Raw genomic sequence first — 22,130 nt, forward strand, 5'->3', positions numbered from 1 at the left:
CAAAATTTAATGCTCCTACGCATTAAAGTTTATGAATAAATTAATTATCTGAACTGCAGGAGTTCTAGAGCTTTGGAAATTTTATAGTAGGCATATTGCCATAATATTTTATTATTTTATTTGATTACCATAATAAACGCAACTTGTTGTCTGTCTTAACCGCAAGTAAATTATAAATTTATTACCAAGCGGCGCATACAAAAGAATTTATTTAAATTCAATGCAAAGCGAGCAAATTGAATTGTGCTATTAATTAAATATAACAATTGTCATTTATCAGTTTGCAAAACAAGTTTCTAAACACTTGCCACAAATTTATTACAATTTGGCAAACGGTGAGAAAGTAAACCAGTTGAAAATAAATTTTACCAGAAATAGAATTTATTGTCAGTATTTGTGGGTGTACCTAGGTCATGTACGTGACGAGCATAAACTAATTGTTGCACCTTTTTGGAAACCGAAATGTGCCAAAACACACATACATATATCAGTAGACCTTATCACTTACAATCAATAGGCATAACAATAAGTTCCGGGCGCGTCTCAGTCTCATAAAAGCTTGACAATTACTTCCCAATTTGTCATTCAATATCACAGACCCATATAATCTTATTAAAATGTATGCCGCACTGTTGCTGCTGACGTGATAATCCGTGCGGCTGGATAAATAAATCATTTGCAGCAGAACCTGTTTATCATTAAAATATATATATATATTTAATGGTTTTGTTTGTAGACAGTCTGAAAAAACTTAATTAACATTTATAATATTTTTTATTGCAGCTTACAATTAAATTCGGGCAAGAAGCAAAAATAATATTAAACTGTAAACTTTTGGAAAATGCGTAGAAAAGCTACGCAGCATGGGCTGCTGGTAAGTTCGTCCTTCGAGAAATTCAAATTGAAAATGATCGTTTATATTTGCATAGCAGTGTGACCAGTTGCTGCTTATTTATTCTTTAGCCGGTCACACTGCTGCTAAGCTTGTGTTTGTTTTTTACCGTTTGATTGAAAGTGAAAAGAGCATTTTTGAAATTTAAACACTTTGAATGCTCACGCCTTGTTAGTAATTGATTAATAAAAGTAATTTAATGTATTATTTTAGTTGCTCTGCCTGTGCGCAACAGCAGCATGGGGACACATACGCATCGAGGCTCCTGAAGTTCATGTGGCACCCAGCTACAAGCCGGCGTTTGTGCGATCCGCCGTGGAAAGCATGCCAGTGGAGGATGAGGAGACAGCTGGTCCACTGAGTCGGCTTAGTATGCGACCAACATTCGGCGAGATGTTTCTGCCGCTGCGCAGCGCTGTCGAGAGTGTGCCCAGCTTGAATGAGCGTGGTGTGGCACAATTGAGAGAGTCATCGCCATTGCGCTCTTTTGTGCGTGACTCTGTGGAAGCGCAGCCCAGCGATGATGATGATGATGATGAGGAATACGAGACCGAATCGTATGCTAGTTATGTGCGCGAGGCAGCAGAGCAGGAGCATGAGATGCCTTTGACGCAGCTGGTGGAGCCGGATGCTTGGTCTGTGTCAGACAAGTATGCCGCTTTTATAGCACCTGGTGCCGCGGAGGAGTACAGGCCACAGCCTTATCGCAGCGGATCACCACATCAGCAGTTGCTCAAGGCGGTGGACATAGAGCAGCTGGAGCATATTGATGAGCTAGACGATTTTACTGAGCAGCACTCTTATGGTGCACTGGCGCAGGCAAATCTCTCGTGGCATGAGCAGCCGTATGGCGCGCTCTCCCAGGTGAAACTGCAGAGCAACAAAGCACCCAAGGTGCTTTGCTACATGTCCAACTGGGCGTTCTATCGCAAAGGCGATGCACACTTTGCTCCCGAGCAGCTGGATGCTGGACTTTGCTCAGCTATCATTTACTCCTTTGCCTCGCTGGATCCGGATCATTTGACCATACGCGAGTTTGATCCCTGGGTGGATATTGAGAACCAATACTACAAGCGCGCCATAGCACTGGGCGTGCCTGTGCTCATTGCCATGGGCGGCTGGACCGACTCTAGTGGCGATAAGTACTCGCGCCTGGCTGGCGATGAAATCAAACGCAAGGTGTTTGCCTCCAGCGCTGCAAGCTTTTTGCAGCGTCATGGATTCAGCGGTCTGCACTTGGACTGGAACTATCCCAAATGCTGGCAAAGCGACTGCTCCAAGGGCCCCGCCAGCGACAAGCCCAATCTAACCAAGCTGCTGCAAACGCTGCGTGTGGAGCTGCAACGCGTCAATCCTCAAATGCAACTGGGCGTGGCTGTATCCGGCTACAAAGAGATCATTAGCGAGGCTTATGACCTAGCCGCGCTCTCTGACGTTGTTGATTATCTGACCGTCATGAGCTATGATTACCACGGCGCCTGGGAGCGTCAGACAGGTCATGTGAGTCCGCTCTATGGACGCGCGCAGGACAAGTATCCGCAGTACAATACGGACTATACCATGCAGCTGCTGCTGAAGCTGGGCGCACGCCGCGAGAAGCTTATCATGGGCATACCCTTCTATGGACAGAGCTTTACGCTGGAGCAGAGCAGTCAGCGCCTGTTGGGTGAGGGCGTGCCCGCCAGCGGACCCGGCGAGGCGGGCGAGCTAACCAAGCAGCCTGGCATGCTGGCCTACTATGAAGTCTGCCAGCGCATACGCAAGCTCAAGTGGCAAACTGGACGCGATGCAGAGCGCAAGTCGGGACCGTATGCAATGCTGCGCGATCAGTGGGTGGGCTATGAGGATACCACCAGTGTCGAGGCCAAGGCACGCTATGCGCTTAACAATGAATTTGGTGGCATTGCCGCTTGGACTGTGGATCTAGATGATTTCCAGAATCGTTGCTGCAGTGAAGCGTATCCACTGCTCAAGTCTATCAATCGCGCTTTAGGGCGTCTGCACACGGAGCCGCCCACGCGCAGCAACTGCCAGCGGCCGCCAATGCCAGTGACTCCCGTGCCGCCACAGATGACAACGATTAGCAGCGATGGCTCCTTAGGCGGTGGCACTCAGCATCAGCATTCGACCACCGCCTGGCCCAGCTGGGATGCAACCAGCAGCAGCACAACGCGCAGGACGACAACAACTACAACAACAACCACTACGCGCAGACCCACAACTACACGCAGACCCACCACTAGCACTACAAGCACACCCGCCTGGTGGACTTCAACAACAACTACGCGCAGACCCAGCACGATTAAGCCGAAGCCCAAGCCGAAGCCTAAGCCTACAAAGACAACAGCGCGTCCTGCCCACACCACCATACCCGTGCCCGCTTTGGTGTATCCTGTAGTGCAGGCAGGCAGCTGTGAGCCTGGACAGTTCTATGCCGATCCAAAGAACTGCAATTCTTATTACCATTGCGTCATAGCGGGTGAGCTGCATCAGCAGTACTGCCCAGGTGGACTACACTGGAACAACGATGTCAAGGGCTGCGATTGGCCCGCTAATGCGCAATGCTCAGTGCGCCAGCATTCAACTACCACTGTGAGATCCACAGCCAGACCCAGCAGCTCCACCAGCATGAGATCCACAGCAAGACCCAGCAGCACTACAACGATGCGACCTACAGCGAGACCCAGCAGCACTACAACCAAGCGGCCTAGAAAAACTACACCAGCCAGCAAGCCAAGTCGCAAGCCCAGCAAGAAGCCCATTGCGTCCGGCAGCACCACACGACGACCACGCCCACCTAGCTCGGCACGTTGCAACGAAGGCGAGTACTACACGCATCGCAATTGCGGCAAATATTACATTTGTGTCAATGGAGCGCTGGTGCCCAGCGAGTGCGGCGGAGATCTGCACTGGGATGCCATCAAGAAGACCTGCGACTGGCCGGAAAATGTGCAGTGCCTGACCAGCAAGAAGTATTTGAGGATTATACAGTCGCGTGCCAACAACGAGGAGGATCCCTGCAATGGCGAGGAGCGCGTGCCCTATCCGGGTGACTGCAGCAAGTATTTGTTCTGTCTGTGGAATCGACTACAAGCGGCAGACTGTGCGCCTGGACTGCACTACAATGAGCAACTGGGCAACTGCGATTGGCCAGCGAATGCAATGTGCAAGGAGTCGGGAACTGCAGGCTCCGCTAACAAGCCCAAGCCAACGCCTCCCGCAGCTGCCAAGCCCGTGCCCACAACACAGCGTCCCAGCACCACACCCCGACCCACTTATCCCACCGATAAGCCACAATTGCAGCCGCTGGATGGTTACTACAAGGTCGTATGCTACTTTACCAACTGGGCTTGGTATCGCAAGGGCTTGGGTCGCTATACGCCCGATGACATTAACACCGATCTCTGCACGCATGTGGTCTACGGCTTTGCCGTGCTGGACTACAGCGAGTTAACGCTACGCACTCACGACTCCTGGGCAGATATTGACAACAATTTCTACACACGCGTCAGCGGCTTAAAGAGCAAGGGCGTCAAGGTCAGTCTTGCGCTGGGCGGCTGGAACGACTCGCAGGGCGACAAGTACTCGCGACTGGTCCGAAGCGCCGCCGCTCGTGCCAAGTTTATACGCCACGCTCTGGACTTTATAGAGAAGTACGGCTTTGAGGGTCTCGATCTGGACTGGGAGTATCCTGTCTGCTGGCAGACAGAGTGCAACAAAGGATTCGAGGATGAAAAGCAAGGCTTTACCGACTGGGTGCGTGAGCTCTCCGATGCGTTCAAACCACGCGGCCTGCTGCTCTCCACTGCAGTCTCGCCCAGCAAGAAGATTATCGATGCGGGCTACGATGTGCCACAGCTGGCGCACTACTTTGACTGGATTGCCGTCATGACGTACGATTTCCATGGCCAGTGGGATAAGAAGACTGGCCATGTGGCGCCATTGTATCACCATCCGGATGATGACTATGATTACTTCAATGCGGTTAGTTAGAGTTAGCAACTTGCAATCAAATCTTTAATGTTTACCTTGTTACAGAACTACTCGCTCAACTATTGGATAGCTCAAGGCGCGCCCTCGCGCAAGATTGTCATGGGCATGCCGCTGTATGGTCAGTCGTTTACGCTGGAGAATGCCAACAATCATGGACTCAATGCCAAGGCACCTGCTGGTGGTCAAGCGGGTGAATTTACCAAAGCCTCAGGCTTCCTTGCATACTACGAGGTAAGTGCTATCAATCTGCAATAGAAACTTTTAAATTTAACACATGCCTTTGTAGATTTGCGAGCGTATAAAGAATCAAGGCTGGCAGGTGGTGCAGGATGAGCGTGGACGCATGGGTCCATATGCGTACAAGGGCACTCAATGGGTTTCTTACGATGATCCGGAAATGATACGCAAAAAGTCACAACTGGTGCGTGCTTTGGATTTGGGCGGTGGCATGGTCTGGGCTTTGGATCTGGATGATTTCCGCAATCGTTGTGGCGATGGCGTGCATCCCTTGCTGCGTGAAATCCATGCAGTGCTAAAGGATCCACCAACTGGCTACGAACCCACACGTAATTAATCTCTTAGCATTGCTTTAGTTGCTTGTATAAAACATTTTTCACCATTTGCAGCTGGTTTGATACCTGCTGAGATCGAATCTGTGGAGGAACAGGCAATTTCCGAGGAGGTTGCAGCTGTATCTGTGGAAAGCGAAGCTGGACAAAGCTCACAGGAAGCTGCAGCGCCTGAGAGCAGCGAGCAATCCGAAAATGCAGGTGGCGAGGAGCCAGAGGAAGAGCAAGAGCAAGTTGAAGTTGAAGCTGAAGCTGAACAGCCCAGCTCGCAGGAGTCCAGCAATGAGGCAGCATCAGCGCAAGACAGCAACGAATCCTCACAAGAAAACCAAGTGGATCCCAATGGCGATGTTGAGGAGGGAGACTTTGATATGGAAGAAAGCTATCCAGGCACTGGCAACAACATGGACTACAAGGTAGTCTGCTATTTCACCAACTGGGCGTGGTATCGCCAAGGCGGTGGCAAGTTTGTGCCCGAGGATATCGACGCGGATCTCTGCACGCACATAGTCTATGGATTTGCAGTGCTCAATCGTGACCGGTTGACCATACAGCCGCATGACACTTGGGCGGATCTGGACAACAAGTTCTACGAGCGTGTGGTGGCCTACAAGCAAAAGGGCGTCAAGGTGACCATGGCCATTGGCGGCTGGAACGACTCGGCGGGCGACAAGTACTCGCGACTGGTCAGAAGCGCTGCCGCACGCGCCAAGTTTATACGCCACGTCATGGACTTTATAGAGAAGTACGGCTTTGATGGTCTCGACTTGGATTGGGAGTATCCAGTGTGCTGGCAGGTGGACTGCAAGAAGGGTACGTCAGATGAGAAGGAAGGCTTTACGGATCTGGTGCGCGAACTGTCGCAGGCCTTCAAACCACGTGGACTGCTGCTCTCCGCTGCCGTCTCGCCCAACAAGAAGGTCATCGATGCGGGCTATGATGTGCCACAGCTGTCGCGCTACTTTGACTGGATTGCTGTGATGACCTATGACTACCATGGACAGTGGGACAAGCGCACTGGCCATGTGGCGCCTATGTACGATCATCCAGAGGGCACGGAATTCTTTAATTCCAACTACACCATCAACTATTGGCTGCAAAACGGCGCTGATCGCCGCAAGCTCATCATGGGCATGCCCATGTACGGTCAATCCTTCTCGCTGGCACAGTCCAGCGATCATCAGCTAAATGCACCAACCTATGGCGGCGGTGAGGCGGGCGAGGCAACACGTGCGCGTGGCTTCCTGGCCTACTATGAGATATGCTCCTACATACAGAAACGCGGCTGGAGCGTAGTACGCGATGCTCGTGGACGCATGGGTCCGTTTGCATACTCGCGTGATCAGTGGGTGTCCTTTGATGATGCGCCCATGATACGGCACAAGAGCGAGTATGTCAAGGCCATGGGCTTGGGTGGTGCCATGATCTGGGCACTTGACTTGGATGACTTCAAAAACGACTGCGGCTGCGAGTCCTATCCGCTGCTCAAGACCATTAATCGCGTGCTGCGTGGCTATGCCGGACCACATCCCAAGTGTGCGCTAGAGAAGAGCGAAAAAACAATGAGTAAGTGATGAAAATCAGACAATCCAACAATAAACTTAACTTCAAATTGTTAATCCCATTGCAGTTGCTAACGAACCGGATAAGCCCAAGCCCACTGTAAACACTGTAACCACGCGCAGGCCTACGACGAGCATGGCTACATCACGTCCGGAAGCTGAGGCTCCACTGGACTGCAAGGGACGCAATTATGCAGCACATGAGCGCGACTGCAACAAGTACTACATCTGTCAGTATGGCGAGCTCTTTGAGCAGCGGTAGGTGCTGAGCATCAAAGTCTGCGCTGCAGTCCATTAAACTCTTTTCAATTGACAGCTGTCCCGCTGGACTACACTGGAACGAGAACTACTGCGACTGGCCAAACAATGCGCGCTGCACAGTGCGCATGGATCAAACTACGCAGCCACCAATTGTGCACAGACCCAAACCCACAGCCAGCATTGCTGCCAAGCCCACAAAGAAACCCATCACGCCGCCTAATAAGAAGCCCATAGCACGCCCAAAACCAACGCCTGCGCCGCCTGCTTTGGGCAGCTCGGAGCAGTACAAGGTTGTGTGCTACTTCACCAACTGGGCATGGTATCGTCCCGGCCAGGGCAAGTATGTGCCTGAGGACATTGATGAGAATCTTTGCACGCACATTGTCTACGGATTTGCCGTGCTGAACAGCAACTCGCTCACTATTAAGACACACGACTCCTGGGCGGACATTGACAATCGCTTCTATGAGCGTGTAGTTGCCTTTAAGGAGAAGGGTCTGCGCGTCACCGTTGCCATTGGTGGCTGGAACGATTCACTGGGCAGCAAGTATGCGCGTCTGGTGTTGGATCCTCAGGCACGCGCGCGTTTCATTGAAAGCGTGCTCACCTTTATTGAAAAGTATGGCTTTGAGGGTCTGGACTTGGACTGGGAGTATCCAGTGTGCTGGCAAGTGGACTGCAGCAAGGGTTCAGCTGCTGAGAAGAAAGGATTTGCCGCATTGGTGCGTGAGCTCTCGCAAGCCTTCAAGCCACGCGGACTGCTGCTCTCCGCTGCAGTCTCACCCAGCAAAATGGTTATTGATGCGGGCTATGATGTGCCACAGCTGTCGCGCTACTTTGATTGGATTGCTGTCATGACGTACGACTTCCATGGACACTGGGACAAGCAGACTGGTCATGTTGCGCCACTCTACTATGTGGAGGGCGATACGAATCCCTACTTTAACGCCAACTACAGCATAAACTACTGGCTGGATAAGGGCACGCCTGCCAGCAAGCTGATCATGGGCATGCCCATGTACGGTCAATCCTTCTCACTTGCCGATCAGAACTCGCGTTCGCTCAACGACAAGTCAATTGGACCCGGCCAGGCGGGCACTTATACGCGCGCTGGCGGCTTCTTGGCCTACTACGAGATCTGCGAAAAGATCAGCAACGGCGGCTGGACTGTGGTGCGTGACGACGAGCAGCGCATTGGTCCCTACGCCTACAGTGGCAATCAGTGGGTCTCCTACGATGACGTAGCTGATATACGTCGTAAAGCACAGTTTGTGCGCAGATTGCGTCTAGGCGGCGGCATGGTTTGGGCTCTCGACTTGGATGATTACCGTGGACGCTGCGGTTGTGGCAAGCATCCGCTGCTGCGCACGCTCAACCAGGAGCTGCGTGGCATTCCCGGACAGCGTGCTAATGACTGCACATAATCTACGACTGATTATCCACCTACATATTAACAGTATATAGTAACATTCATATGATTGTATAGATGTATACTTATCTACTGGTTATGGCCCATTTACTTGCTGCAGACTAGGCTCGCAATCTGTTCTCAAGATTTTTGCCTATTAGTTGTAAGCACACTCCCACAAGCAATAAAACATAATTTAATTTTAAATTGTTTTTAAATTAGACATGTTAACTAAGAAATCAAATCTCAGATCACCCAATTCAAACAGCTTAAACGTTTTTAGGGTGACCGTATATTAAGTGGAGGTCGCATTTTAAAGCCCACTGTCATCCATTCATATATATAAATTTAAAAAAAGATACAAAAACTTAGAACAAATCAGCTGTTAAACCATAACAATAGCTCAAAACAATTTAGCATAAGAATAACAAACAGTGTTATGAATTAAACATGACATAAAGTTTGACCTTAAGCAATTGTCATACATATAACATACGGTCGTCATCGTTGGGCAACAACACAAAGTGAAAGTTGGAAAGTGGAGTCATGCAGAAAATATTGTTAATAAGTGGAAAACGAAAATGCGGCAAAGATTTCATATCCGAAAGGCTACTAAAACGGTGAGTAAATGAGAGAGTGCTAACTACCGCTTACGGCTAACTAAAATTGCGAGCAACAGGTTGAGCAATCGGGCCATCATTGTGCGAATTTCGGAACCCATTAAACGAGAATGGGCAAACAAACTGCAGCTGGACATGAGCGCCATGCTGAGCGATGGACCGTACAAGGAGCAATATAGACGTGACATGATAGTCTGGAGCGATGAAGTGCGACAGCAGGATTACGGTTTCTTTTGTCATGCCGCAATGACGCAAGTCTCGCTAGACCAATACGACTACGTCATAGTCAGTGACATACGTCGCAAGAATGACATACGCTGGTTTCAAGAAACATACGGACAAGCAGCAGTACAAACAATACGCCTTACTTCACAGCCAGAGACGCGCAAGGCTCGGGGCTGGCTTTTTACGCCGGGCATTGACGACGTGCCTTCTGAATGTGATTTGGATGATGGCGTCTTTGACTACGAGTTGACCAACGACGATGAGCAGGTTACTGGTGAGCAGCTCGTCGACCGACTGCTGACAATGCTGAAGATAAGCTGATTATTAAAGTAAATATATATTAAATTCATACATATATTTTTTATAGCAATGTTTATGAAGTGTTTGTATTCATAGATGAACTTAGGCTGATATAATGGTGAATATAATGATTGATATAAATGATTTGTAAATTGGGCTAACCATCGAAGCCATCATCTCCGGTCATGAGCATATGTATGCTAGGCACGTTGCGCCGCTCGCTAGGATTGAGCTGATCATCGAAGCTTTTCAGCGACAGCGGTGTCTTGCGAAGATCCTTCTCCACCGAGCGTGAACGTAAGTGCATGCGATTTCTATTAACACTGCCTAGAGGAGTGCGGTGCGTGCGCTGCGCTGACTGTGGTGTGGTCTTTGGCGTGCTCGTTACTCCGCCCTCGTTGGCATCCACATAAATCTGAGATTTGCTGGCACGTGCTGGCTTGCGTGGCGCTACACGGCGCTTGTTGCCCAGACGCACACGATCCAAGTGCTTGTTTGTTGGAGCTGCTGGTTTGCTAGCCTGTGTCGGCGCCTGTGCTTGTGGCTCATCCAGAGTCATCTCAAATTCACCTGTTGCGCTGGCAAATGAAGCCATGCTACTCTCGTTGCTTAGATTAAGTGTAAGCGTTTGGAGTATATCCTCCAGCATTTGTGTTTCTCTAGCCTCTTCGTCCTCATCGTCACAGAATATTATGGGCGTGCGCTCTACGCCCACTGTGGGCGAACGAGGATCGTAGGGCTGCTGTGGCGGAGTCTTTTGTAGCATCATATCGCAAGGCATAGTCTCTTCATCATAGATAATCGACTCGATTTCCAAAGAACTGTTATTGTGACTGATAGGACTAGGCAGCTCCATTTCCATTGGCGGCTCCAGTTCTATAGGCTTTTCATCAGCTACGGGCTCAGTAACAGCCGTGGCAGGCACACGAGTCTCTACAAACAGATCGGAAAAGGTGTCGTCCATGTTGAGAGTACGATCAATTACCTCGTCGAGTATCAAAGGAGTTCTATTAAGCTGTGGCGAGCGAGGATCGTCTAATGAAAATCCTTTTAGCAAGCGCTTTCTGAACTGCGCAAAAGCATTTTCACCACAAGCCTCTGTAGCTGGTACTACCTTCGCAACCTGAACTTGGGGCGCTAGGAACTACAAATCAACATAATTAGCATCACATTTAAGTCTTGCACTAGCTACTTACATTCATTGGTGTCCGACAGCCACTCGGTGATCGTGGATCGAGCAATGCATTTGGGTCAGGATCTGAGGATTTGATAGGAGTAGACATTTCCATTTCGGTTTTTTGATACTTTCTCTCCATGCGCATATTATTTAGTGTAGGTGTGTCTGGCAGATAGCTACCATCCATTTTTGTTGCTTTAGCGCCCATAAAAATATATATTTTTTAACTAGTTTTCCCAAAATGCTACGACTTTTCACGCAGTTGTTTTTTTTTTTAAATTAAAAATGCGGGAGACATTCCAAGCGTCGATATTTTTTCGATATATTATCATTTTAAACAAAAACAAAATAAGTATGTGTGACCGCACTCAGCGATCAGTAAATTTTTTTTAAATTAAAGCTGTTTGCAAAATATATAAATATTTAATGGTAAAATCGCTTTCGCGTATCAGGTACTACATAGATATGAGATAAGTAAACACAAAACGCAAAAAAATATCACTGAATTGAATAAAATTCAAACAGCTAAAGATTATAACAGATACGGCAGCATTTGGTGATACCGTCAATACCAGAGGCCAAAAATACTAAATCTAGCCACAAAGAACCTAAAGTGGCAGCACTGCAATACACTACCATCCATCGGTGATTACAAACCAAATGGAAAAAAGCGTAAAAAACGAGTGCCTTTTAATTTTTTGAAATGCATCTGTAATTTCGAATACAAAACAGTATTAATAACAATAAATGTTCGCGTGTGTGTGTGTTTGCTAATACAACGAAAAGCGAAAGTAAGTTTGCAAGTGCATTAAAACGCAATAAATAAAATATTTCGGCCATTTTTACGCAGTAGGGCTTTTGTGTTTCGTTTGTGTGTGTATTTGTTTGCGTGTGTGTTTAAATGTATTTGTGAGTATGTATACAGTATACGCAAAAGTAAATCTGACAGTGTGTATGTATGGTATTACGTCTTTTTTTTTCAAAAGCTATCCCCCTATGCGCATATTAGCCCATGCGTCGCGGAGACTTCTGTGGCAGGCAGGCAGGCAAAAGGCGGCATGTAAACGAAAACTAGTTTGTAGCGTTGCCAACTACTGCTGCTGCAGCTACTTTATGCAGCCGCATTTCGTCTTACATTAATGTAGGTTAGTGCGCGACAGCGTTAGTCAGCCATCTGCATATGTATATGTAATTTAAATAGATTGTACCTCATGCACGACATTATTTTGTTGCTCATTTTCATTTCGCATTATTAATTGTATCCAACTTAATGTTCAAAGCCGGCGAGTGAAAAGTAAACAATTTGTGCTCACAGTTGGCAACGCGCTTTTTCTGTATTGTAGACTTTCTCTCTTGATCCAAATTCCCACATACATTTGTATGCACTGAATGCATCTGTATGTGTGTGTGTGTGTGTGTGTGCCTGTCTGTGAAAACAACGAAATTTCATTCATTGCTCATTTCCGAGTAAAACTACGCGCTGAGTATAAAGTACTATGTTGTATGCGCCCCATCTGTATTTCCGAGTTTCCAACAATAGCCATACAGATCCAATTTGTGCAACATGTTGTACATAATTCTTGCAAGGGGACTTCTACTTGAAAGCATTATTGAGACAGCTGCCGTTTCCTTGGCAATTGCGTTTGTTTTCGACTGGAGGGTGTGCCACTGAGACTACGCGTGTCAGGTGTAAGACTTCTCGATGTGAGAGCATCATAAAAGTCTCCACGCGACGAAAAGCTACACTAAGACATTCCAGAAAGAAAAAAAAAAGATACAGATACTACAGACGCTCATCGGTTGCCGTCCATTGGCCGCGTTTTTTATACATTCCACGCGCAGTCACACATACATAGATACGAAATGTACGAATGTATGCGCATATTTCATTCAAACACTTGTATGGCGACTATTGATTTCAATCAACTTTGTATGCTCTCTCTCTATCTTTCTCTCTCGCTCACGCCTTTTCTCTTTTACACTTGTGCCCATTTTTCAATTAAGCAGAACGTCCGCTGTCGGCTCATCAACAATTTGTCGCCGTATACGTATAGAGATGCATGTGTGTATTTGTAAATTCCATTTCCTGTTTATAATGTGTATGTATGTATCTACATATGCTGCACAGGCACACAGATACACACTCACACACACCGTTCGCGTCTCCACAAGAGCCAATTCAAGCCGCCTTCTTCTTGGCTAGCCACCACCATCAGTCTGTCGGTCGTTGTCGTCTGTTATTTATTTTTTTTGCTCTCTCTCTGTCGCTCTCTCTGCCTTGTTTTACCCCCACTCCATAGTCGTCTGTGTGATCCCTCTTCAGTAGCAGGCGACGGTGTGTACAGTACGTGCCACTTCCTTTACATTCAGAAAAATAAAAATCGTTTATACTTTGGCAAAACAGAGAGCGAGATAGCGAGAGAAAGAGAGCGCGCTCCGGTGAGTGTATGCGTGTGTGTGTGTGTGTTTATGTTGTACAGTTGCAAAGACAAGCGTTTAGAGGAAAACGAGTTTTCTGCTTTGACCGATATGGCAACGCCATTAGAGTGCCTCCCCTTATGCCGCTTTGGTTGCTTATTAGAAAAAATGCCGCTGTAGCGTTGTTGTTATTGCTGTTTTACGTAAGAAGGCCGTCGAACTCTACACAGAGAGCGAGAAGCATGCAAATAATGCGCGACAGAGAGAGAGCGGAAGAGAGAGAGAGAGAGAGTGAGTGAAAGATTCGCGAGAGTATGAGTTTTTGAGTGCGCTGCGCAAACCTGTGTGTTTGTGTGTGCTCTTCAAATGATTACCGTTACATTTTGCATAGGCCATGTCTGTCTAGTCAGACATTGTCTGGCGACCCAGACTAGACGACGACCCCGCCCCAATCTCAAATTGGCAAAAATATTTCTTTTTTTATGCATGACCTTTTATCGTCATCGCTGAGCTGCTGCTGCTGCTTGGACATTGATGATGTACACACACACAAGAGAGATGCATATGTGTATACATAAATTGTACATTGTTGCTTATTTTTATTGATTTTTTATTCTTTTTATGTAGTAGTTTGTGCAAATTGATGTTGCTGCCACCGCACTGAGCACTGAGCATTGAGAGTGCGTTTGTTTGTCTCGTTAGTTCAATGCCCTAACCGCATACAACAAGTGCAGCAGCAGCAGCACAAGCAACAACTTAACTGACAACAACAACATACTAAGAGAATTCTTGCAAGACATTGAAAACTGCATGTATACATAAATACTACTATATGTAGCCATTTGGCCATAATTTCTTGATGTTTGTTTATGTGCATGCAATTCAAATAGACCACCCATTGGTTGCTGCTGCAGATACATCCATAGCCAAGATCCGACTATCAATTGGGATATCTGATTATCTGGCAACGCCAGTATTATGCTCCTTTTTATTTTTGGCGCGCACAATAATAATAAATGGGCGGCTTACTGCAATATATTGAGCCAGGAATGTAGTTTACGTGCATCGCGAGCAGATTTCTACGAATTCACCAAAACAAAAAGCAGCGAGGCCCAGCCCCAAGCGGCGGCGGCGGCAGTAGCCAGCGCGCGTATTAAGCGAAGTCGTTTTAGTCTGCGCCTCAATCCTGTTCGTCCCGTTTGGCTACCTGCCAGGTTTACTGCCGCTCTGCGTCGCTTCTTGTTTGTGTGCTTTTTGCTCCACCAAGCTCTGGCTCTGGTCGAGAGTTGGTGGCGGCGTCGGCGTTGGCGGCAAGTCAACATGTTGATCCTATGTATAGACATACAAACAAACAAAAGTTAATACATACATATGCATGAATATCGTGCGAAACCTTTTGGTAACAAACCGAACAGAAACAATAACAACAACAAGCAAGCAAGCAAGCGAGCAAGCAGCAAAGCCAGCGAGCCAGCCAGCCCCAAGCAGCAGCATGTTGTTGTTATTTATGTTATTTTGCCGCATTTTTACCTTTTTCTGTTTGTGTATTTGTATGTTGTGCGCCAACACTCACACACACACACACACAAAGCAAAGCGATACAACTACTACCAACGCAATCGACTCGAAATACACATACACACAGAGTTGGAGAGAGCGTTGGCGTCTCGGCCTCGGTCTCGACTCTCATTGAAGCGGTCTGGCCACGCTCTGCTCTTTCTCTTTCGCAGTTGTCTTTCACAGTGTTGGCGATGCGGTCGTGTTTTTTCTTTAAGCTGCTGCTGCTGCTATTCGGCGTCATGCCAAGTGATTCTGGTTTTCCTATTTCTGTTTTTAACTTAAGTTGTGTGTTGGTAAAAGAAAACTAAGTAATGGAAAAACTTTATTGTGTGTGCAATAAACGCGTATAAATTAAAATTTCATATATATTTTCAATTTTTTCGGCTATCGGTGTTAATTAAGGCATGCGTGTATGTGTGTGTGTGTGGTGTGTCTGTGCATGTATGTGTTGGTGTATGTATATGCATTTTAGCACTAAATTTAATCGAGTTGTGCGTGTTTATTCTTGAAATGTGACCAAATTGATTTACTTTTGCTATAAACTAGACTCGTTTTGCCATTCGTCGTCCCCATTATTCGCTTGGGCAAAATTCTTAGAATTCTTGACAACATTCCCGCGCACACACACACACACACTCACAGAGAGATACATGCGTACACACACACAACAGCGAGTAGCTGAAAAAGACAAAATTTATGTTCTCTCCTAACGCGACGAAGTGTAGACATTAACACATACAAACACAGGAAATCATGCACTTGAACTCTCACGCACACACATTGGTTGCTGTCGCTGCTAAATGGAGACTCGCGTTGTCTCTGTCTAACCTACGCCAAATGAAATGAAAAAACAAAAACTAGTAGGACTTGTTTTTTTGCCCGTTGTTTTTACGCAAAAAAAAAACCGGTAAAATATTTGAGCACTTTCGACCAAAGAAAATATGGCTATGTTGCCCTTCTGTAGTTGTGACTTGTCTCGTTTGTAGAATTCCATAGTTTTCACACATTCTGCTTTTCTTACAGCTTTCTAAACACGCACACACACACATACTTGTATCTTATACACACACATACACTAGCATACAACGAGCAACGAACTTGTGCTGTAGTGACGCCCAAGAATGAAGCAGCACAAGGCAACATGAAAATAACAGCAGCGGCAGCAACAACAACAACAAACAGCGCAGCAGCATAAAACCAAGACAGAAAGAGAAAGGGAGAGAGCGCAAGAGCAAGAGCGACTGCTGCATACATATATATGTACATCTCTAAACGTGTGTGTATACATATTATTAGCGGGCGTTGTTATTGTTGTTGTTGTTGATGTTTACTGTACGACGACGATCCAATTGTCTTGTATGTATGCATGTTATTAATGTTGTATGTTGTTGCTTGTTTGTTTTTACATTTGTACTTATTGTTGTTGCTGTTGCATTTGTAAGACATCGCTTATTGCGCTTACAGTTATTTGTCGTTAGCGTTGCCACCTTGTAAATGGCCACCGGATCTGAACGAACGAACTTATCCCCTTGTTGTTCCCATAGCTGCTGCTGCTGCTGATATATACACACACACACACACATGTGTATTAGTGATAGGGCCGTTGTCGGTATGCCAAAAGCAAAATAAAGTTGTGATGATCTTGACCTACGCTCTCAAGTTCAATCGCAATTTCATTTGGTTGTTCAACTTTTACTTGCTGCGTCTAGTCCGTTTCCTAACGGAAATTCAAATACGTTCAAAGATGCGTCTACAGTATGAAAGATTGCAAATACTCTGAATGTGTGTATAAATGTATTTTTATAAATTAATGAATGCTCCTCTATGTTTTTTTTTTGTCAATTGAAGCTTATCATAACATTGGCGCCATATATTAAATTTTGTTAATATTTTTACGAGTGCAATGTGCGCGCCAACACAAACACACAAACAAACAAACATAAAAAGCTAAATGTATATTTTGATTGATAATATGTCTAATAGCCTTATTATTACGCACTAATATTTCATTTTGTTTATGCATAAATACATACATGTACATATAGAATTATAACAATTATTGTGCTTTACCGCTGATTTCTGTATTATCAGCAGAAAAAAGAGAATATGATTCAACCAGCATCAGCTTCACATCAACAGATTTCATTAACATAACATCATGTTATTGTCGTCGTCGTTGGTTTAATATTACTTTGTGTTGTTTTTTTTTTTTGAATTGCATTGTATTGTTTATTATTATTATGCGACGACAAACAAGGCTAACTGCTTTGGCACTAAAAGAAAACAATAAACTTGAAGGAATAAGCAGGAGCAGTCGTCTGAGCAAAAGAGAATTGTGTCATTCTTCAAAGTGGTTGTGAAATGTTTGACCTTTTATGCATATCACAGCCAGCTTTGAGGAGCGACGCGATACTCAGCACAATAAGGATCAAAGGACAAAGCGACAAAAATTATACAAAATTAATATTGCACATTGCTATTCGTGTTAATCTCTCTCAAGTGTTTACTCTCATTTCATACAAGCATTGAGCAAAATTTCTCAAGTCGTCCCCACTACTCTATGTACACCCCAATCCAACTCTCTATCTCCCCAACTGTCTATCTATCTATCACCAGATTGGCACATTTATGCTGCGCTCTCAAAGTGGTTGTGAAATGCATTTTGAAAGCTTTGCGAGCATATCACAGCCAGCTTTGATGAGCTTAGCGTAATGTAACGTACATCAATCGAACAATTTGACAAATCATCAATCAGCCAGCGCACCTCAGACATCGAGTACCCAACACCACCAACATCTAGCACCAAGGATTCGGAGCCAAGCGTCAGCAAATTGGCAACAATATGATATAAATGTATATACATCGCTTATTTGATGTACATATATATCTATAATATGATTGTGAATTGGAACCGTCGAGTGTTGAGTGTTTGACATCAATAGAAATTGATGTTGCTTATCTAAGCCTCATCAAGTGGTTGTGATATGGATACCCGACGCATATCACAGCCAGCTTTGATGAGCTAGGATAACCAACGGAATACAACATGAAAAAAAAACAAATAAAATTCCATAAGCAAAAATTGTATATAGCTAAAATTAATGTACATTTTTAACAATTATAAACAACTTTAGTTTTATATTTAATTCAATGCGCTACGATGAAACTAATACATTCGTGTCTTTTTCACAGATACGCCGTCAACGTTAAACATTTACACACGCACACAAATACATACAAAAATATATATATAGCTAGATATTTATATTTATATTCCAAAGAGCCTGGAACAAGGACAACGACCAAGTGAAGCCGAGCCGCAACGAACGTTTTTTGTTATTAACTTGTGATAGTTTTTTTTTTATGTTTAGTGTCTAAGCTTTTAAACAAACACCAAAAAGAGTTACCAAACTACAGCAAATGCATTCCATGATCACAACAACAAGCGCAACAGTTGCATTTAACAAGTACAGAATGAAGCTCATGCTGCTGCTGCTGATGGTGACCTGTCTGGGATGTCCGGCGATAATTGAGGCTTGCTCCAGCCGTGCGGTACCCAAGCCGCGCCCATCCATATCGTCCTCCATCTCGGGCACAGCGCTGCCGCCCACACAAGCGCCCACAACCACAACGACGACAACAACGACCATGCGCACCACAACGACAACGACTACGCCCAGGCCCAATATAACATTCCCCACATACAAGTGCCCGGGTGACTTTGACACCTGGTACTGCTTGAACGATGCGCATTGCTTTGCCGTAAAGATTGCCGAGCAGCCTGTCTACAGCTGCGAGTGCGCCATTGGCTTCATGGGCCAGCGCTGCGAGTATAAGGAAATCGATGGCACCTATTTGCCCAAGCGGCCACGTCCCATGCTGGAGAAGGCTTCAATTGCCAGCGGCGCTATGTGCGCGCTTGTCTTCATGCTCTTCGTCTGCGTTGCATTCTATTTGCGCTTTGAGCAGCGCGCCGCCAAGAAGGCCTACGAGCTGGAGCAGGATGAGGATGATGTCGAGGGCAGCGATCGGGAGCAGTGCGAATGCTGTCGTGGCAACTGCTGCGCTGCCGGCGATGAGCCGCTTATCATTGAACACAAGTTGCCCTACCACATGCGGCTGGAGCACGCCCTGATGTCCTTCGCCATAAGACGCAGCAGCAGCAAGCTCTAAACTCGAAATCTCCAAATCTCAGACTACTCCAATGTAAACGTGATTTAGTAATTGCCTTGCCTCCATTATTATTATGCATGTCATTGTCAAAAGTCTATAATGCGTATAACGAATTTCTATGTGCTTTAGTCGTAGTCTTATAGTCAGTCGAATATGTATCGTCCTACATATATGTTAAGTGTAATACATGTATTCCACATTCACACACACACACACATACATACATTCGCTTTATACGCAGCATGCTACTCAATTGAGAGATTTTATGCAAGAGAGAGAAAACTACGCAAACTCTCTTTGCTTTACTTTTTACAAATTCTGAATTCGAATATGGTTATTTTTTAGACAACCACTACTATTTATGGTATGAATTTATTTATTTTACTTTTAAGTGATATTCGTATCACACACACACATCAACAAAAACAAAAAAAACAATGAAATATACACCAAGTATTATTTATCGCACTAGATACATTCTTATTAAAATATATATGTAAATGTTTTTTACATAATAAATATGATCTATATCGCATATGTCGAAACCAAATGTAACAAGTTTTTTTTTATTAACATAAGCTTTTGAATTTGATTTATAAAATATCTGACGGCAGCTGTCAGCTTCGATTCCAGTTATCTCGGCTATCAGCGCTACGTGCGCTTTGCATTGCGTAGAGCAAATTTAAGAGCAACAAAGCAAATATAAATTCAAAAGAGAGCAGCACTGATCTCTTATCTCTTTGTGTGTATAGCAAAAATATAAACAAGCAACAAGTACATATGCGTATGTATGAATGTGCATTTTGTTAAATGGCTTGGGGTTTTCCCACACGTAGTATAAATTAAAATACTAACAAGTTGGGGGAATACATTTTTAAATGTATGTAACTTTTTATTTATGTATTTTTTATAAAACAAAATGCGTTTTGAGTTGAGAATCTGCTTGTCTTAAAATTGTCGCGCAATGCTTTGCAGTCGATGATATAAAGATTTCAATGGACCTATGACAGTCAAAACTAACGATGTAAGTGTAAGACACTTGATTAGCACTTGAAAGTCGTTCTGAGTTCGGGTTTTAAAATATTTTGTTTCATAGCCATAAAATTGAGTTACCAAAGCGACAACAAAGACGGCAATGCCTAGAAAATTATGGAAAGCTTTGTTCAGCAGCGGCGCAAGCAGCTTCTTAATGCGCATGGAGAAAAGAGCGGCCAATCCGGAGCACATGGTTACAAGACAGAGCACAAAGGCGGCCAAACCTTGCAACAAATTGAAGTTAAGATTAACTTAAGTGTAGCTTTAGCTGCTAGCCACTTACCTAGTCTGCCATGAGTGGATTGCAGTAGAAAACCCTTTTGGATCATTTTGATGAGCGCGCCGGCTGCGCCACAGCCACCGCCGAGTACCATTGTTACCCAATGTATGGTGGTCTTTGTATGACGCTTATAGCTGCTCGTCAGCACATTGTTGGAGTAGTGCACCATAATGCCCTGCGCCATAAAGAAGGAGAACTGCAAGATAGGTAAGCAATAACTTGCTGTTCAGTTTGTGATTATGCGTAACTTACTCCAATAGTAACCAGCCAGGCGTGCAGTCCAGTGCCTGCTAAACCTGTGCGCAGCGTCAAATACGATATATAGATTGTTATAAATCCAATGCACATTTGATTCACTATATTCAAAAAGAACTCTAGTCGCTGCAGCGGCTGCTGCGCCTCAGCATGCGGCAAGTGCGTCATTCTGGCGTAGCTTGGACCACTCGTTGCTTCTCTTACTACAACAAACGACGGCGAGCGCTGTTCACGTGTTTTCAATGGCAGCTCCGAATGCGGCTCCGGCTTGCTCACACTACCGTAGTCAACAACTGCTGGCAAGCTACTGAGCGCCTGTGCCCCTTGCTCTGGCTGCGGCATCTGGTTTGGTTTGCAGTTGACTCGACGCTCTTATCAGTTTGGGCAACAAATTTTGTTTTCGTGTTAAAAATTATGTGCTATTAGTTTTAACACCAGCACTGCTCAATTTTTAACGATTGATAATTGTAATGTTTTCTAATTTGTTAGTTAATTGTTTTCACTAAGCGCTGCTGCGATTGTTGATCGTAATATTGCGCGATTGTTACTGACTGCTGGTGCAGTTAATAATTTAACCAGCAGCCTCATTCTATATTTTCTATTCTGTGTTCAATGCGCATTGATAAAACCACAGCCGCAACCCACAAACAAAGCAAGGAACGAATATTTATTTAAAATGTATATACTGTGCATTTGCAACCACATATGTATATAATATATTATAATGGCATACGCATAATATCAGTTTCTCTGGGGAAGCTGCTAAAATGCTTTTGTTTTTAATAGGCGTAGACCTCGGCCATAACTGTCAGCTACGTGTGACCTTCAGTATATTCTTTTTTTATGACTTTGGAAGACAAAACACTCTATTCTAAGCTCCTGCATGGAATTGACCGGGCTATGGCTATTTTTCTTTATGAGATCGCCCATGTTGAGCACCTGATCCTGGTGATATGCAACGATTTTAACATGTGCAGATGCAAAAGATAAAAGGTTGTTGTCTTTGCTGCAAACTGCGGTTGTTTGCATAGTTCATCTCAAAAGTATGCAACAACTTTTAGCTTGCATGCTTAATCCTCCCACGAAAATAGGCCATAACTTGGCCATATCCTGTTACATTTTCAAAATTTTTGGTTTGCGACACTCACAGGACGAAACTCTATCGAACTGCATCAAAAAAATATGGGGTCATCTAGACACCATCGACTTAGAAATTTTCAGCCTGAGGGCTTAAGAAAAGTTCCCAAAAACACAAAACCCGCTGTTTCTCCGAAACTACAAGGACAATATGGATGTCCTTTGGCCAGTTGATAGTCCTTTTGAAAAGGGATCGTTTGACACTAATTTCGTCCTGGTAATGCGAAGGATACGGGAGTTACAGCAGTTTTTCTGTATACGAAAA

At 45.1% G+C, this 22,130-nt stretch overlaps 5 protein-coding genes across 5 annotated transcripts; 3 read left to right on the forward strand and 2 right to left on the reverse strand.

Moving 5' to 3' along the window:
• The first annotated feature begins 800 nt into the window (after nucleotides 1-800).
• Nucleotides 801-8,892, forward strand: LOC108607822 (probable chitinase 10). The gene is made up of 7 exons (XM_017998870.1): nucleotides 801-874; nucleotides 1,106-4,876; nucleotides 4,931-5,116; nucleotides 5,172-5,451; nucleotides 5,512-7,020; nucleotides 7,085-7,274; nucleotides 7,333-8,892. Exons 1-7 carry the CDS (start codon nucleotides 842-844, stop codon nucleotides 8,699-8,701), a joined length of 7,338 nt encoding a protein of 2,445 aa, XP_017854359.1. The 5' UTR covers nucleotides 801-841; the 3' UTR covers nucleotides 8,702-8,892.
• An 81-nt stretch (nucleotides 8,893-8,973) lies between these two features.
• LOC108607824 (probable phosphomevalonate kinase) lies at nucleotides 8,974-9,951 on the forward strand. Its single transcript, XM_017998872.1, has 3 exons — nucleotides 8,974-9,305; nucleotides 9,365-9,859; nucleotides 9,927-9,951. The coding sequence occupies exons 1-2, from the start codon at nucleotides 9,232-9,234 to the stop codon at nucleotides 9,849-9,851; spliced, it is 561 nt and encodes a 186-aa protein (XP_017854361.1). The 5' UTR covers nucleotides 8,974-9,231; the 3' UTR covers nucleotides 9,852-9,859; nucleotides 9,927-9,951.
• LOC108607823 lies at nucleotides 9,882-11,281 on the reverse strand. Its single transcript, XM_017998871.1, has 2 exons — nucleotides 11,027-11,281; nucleotides 9,882-10,974 (listed from the first exon to the last, which is right to left on the reverse strand). The coding sequence occupies exons 1-2, from the start codon at nucleotides 11,213-11,215 to the stop codon at nucleotides 9,988-9,990; spliced, it is 1,176 nt and encodes a 391-aa protein (XP_017854360.1). The 5' UTR covers nucleotides 11,216-11,281; the 3' UTR covers nucleotides 9,882-9,987.
• Nucleotides 11,282-11,662: 381 nt separating this feature from the next.
• Nucleotides 11,663-19,611, forward strand: LOC108596492 (protein spitz). The gene is made up of 2 exons (XM_017982306.2): nucleotides 11,663-11,798; nucleotides 18,178-19,611. The coding sequence occupies exon 2, from the start codon at nucleotides 18,406-18,408 to the stop codon at nucleotides 19,156-19,158; it is 753 nt and encodes a 250-aa protein (XP_017837795.1). The 5' UTR covers nucleotides 11,663-11,798; nucleotides 18,178-18,405; the 3' UTR covers nucleotides 19,159-19,611.
• A 392-nt stretch (nucleotides 19,612-20,003) lies between these two features.
• LOC108601633 (cytochrome b561 domain-containing protein 2) lies at nucleotides 20,004-21,238 on the reverse strand. The gene is made up of 3 exons (XM_017989535.1): nucleotides 20,726-21,238; nucleotides 20,477-20,669; nucleotides 20,004-20,417 (listed from the first exon to the last, which is right to left on the reverse strand). Exons 1-3 carry the CDS (start codon nucleotides 21,068-21,070, stop codon nucleotides 20,107-20,109), a joined length of 849 nt encoding a protein of 282 aa, XP_017845024.1. The 5' UTR covers nucleotides 21,071-21,238; the 3' UTR covers nucleotides 20,004-20,106.
• Nucleotides 21,239-22,130: the final 892 nt, after the last annotated feature.

The sequence above is a fragment of the Drosophila busckii genome, chromosome 2L (assembly GCF_011750605.1).
Source record: "Drosophila busckii strain San Diego stock center, stock number 13000-0081.31 chromosome 2L, ASM1175060v1, whole genome shotgun sequence".
In the NCBI taxonomy this organism is placed as follows: domain Eukaryota; kingdom Metazoa; phylum Arthropoda; class Insecta; order Diptera; family Drosophilidae; genus Drosophila; species Drosophila busckii.

Coding starts and splice junctions, on each gene's coding strand:
- LOC108607824 (XM_017998872.1), top strand. CDS start 9,232: ATGCAGAAAATATTGTTAATAAGTGGAAAACGAAAATGCGGCAAAGAT. Junction 9,306..9,364: donor TCCGAAAGGCTACTAAAACG/GTGAGTAAATGA, acceptor TGCGAGCAACAG/GTTGAGCAATCGGGCCATCA.
- LOC108607823 (XM_017998871.1), bottom strand. CDS start 11,215: ATGGGCGCTAAAGCAACAAAAATGGATGGTAGCTATCTGCCAGACACA. Junction 10,975..11,026: donor GCTGTCGGACACCAATGAAT/GTAAGTAGCTAG, acceptor GTTGATTTGTAG/TTCCTAGCGCCCCAAGTTCA.
- LOC108596492 (XM_017982306.2), top strand. CDS start 18,406: ATGCATTCCATGATCACAACAACAAGCGCAACAGTTGCATTTAACAAG.
- LOC108607822 (XM_017998870.1), top strand. CDS start 842: ATGCGTAGAAAAGCTACGCAGCATGGGCTGCTG. Junction 875..1,105: donor CTACGCAGCATGGGCTGCTG/GTAAGTTCGTCC, acceptor GTATTATTTTAG/TTGCTCTGCCTGTGCGCAAC. Junction 4,877..4,930: donor ACTATGATTACTTCAATGCG/GTTAGTTAGAGT, acceptor ACCTTGTTACAG/AACTACTCGCTCAACTATTG.
- LOC108601633 (XM_017989535.1), bottom strand. CDS start 21,070: ATGCCGCAGCCAGAGCAAGGGGCACAGGCGCTCAGTAGCTTGCCAGCA. Junction 20,670..20,725: donor CCTGGCTGGTTACTATTGGA/GTAAGTTACGCA, acceptor CCTATCTTGCAG/TTCTCCTTCTTTATGGCGCA. Junction 20,418..20,476: donor ATCCACTCATGGCAGACTAG/GTAAGTGGCTAG, acceptor ATTTGTTGCAAG/GTTTGGCCGCCTTTGTGCTC.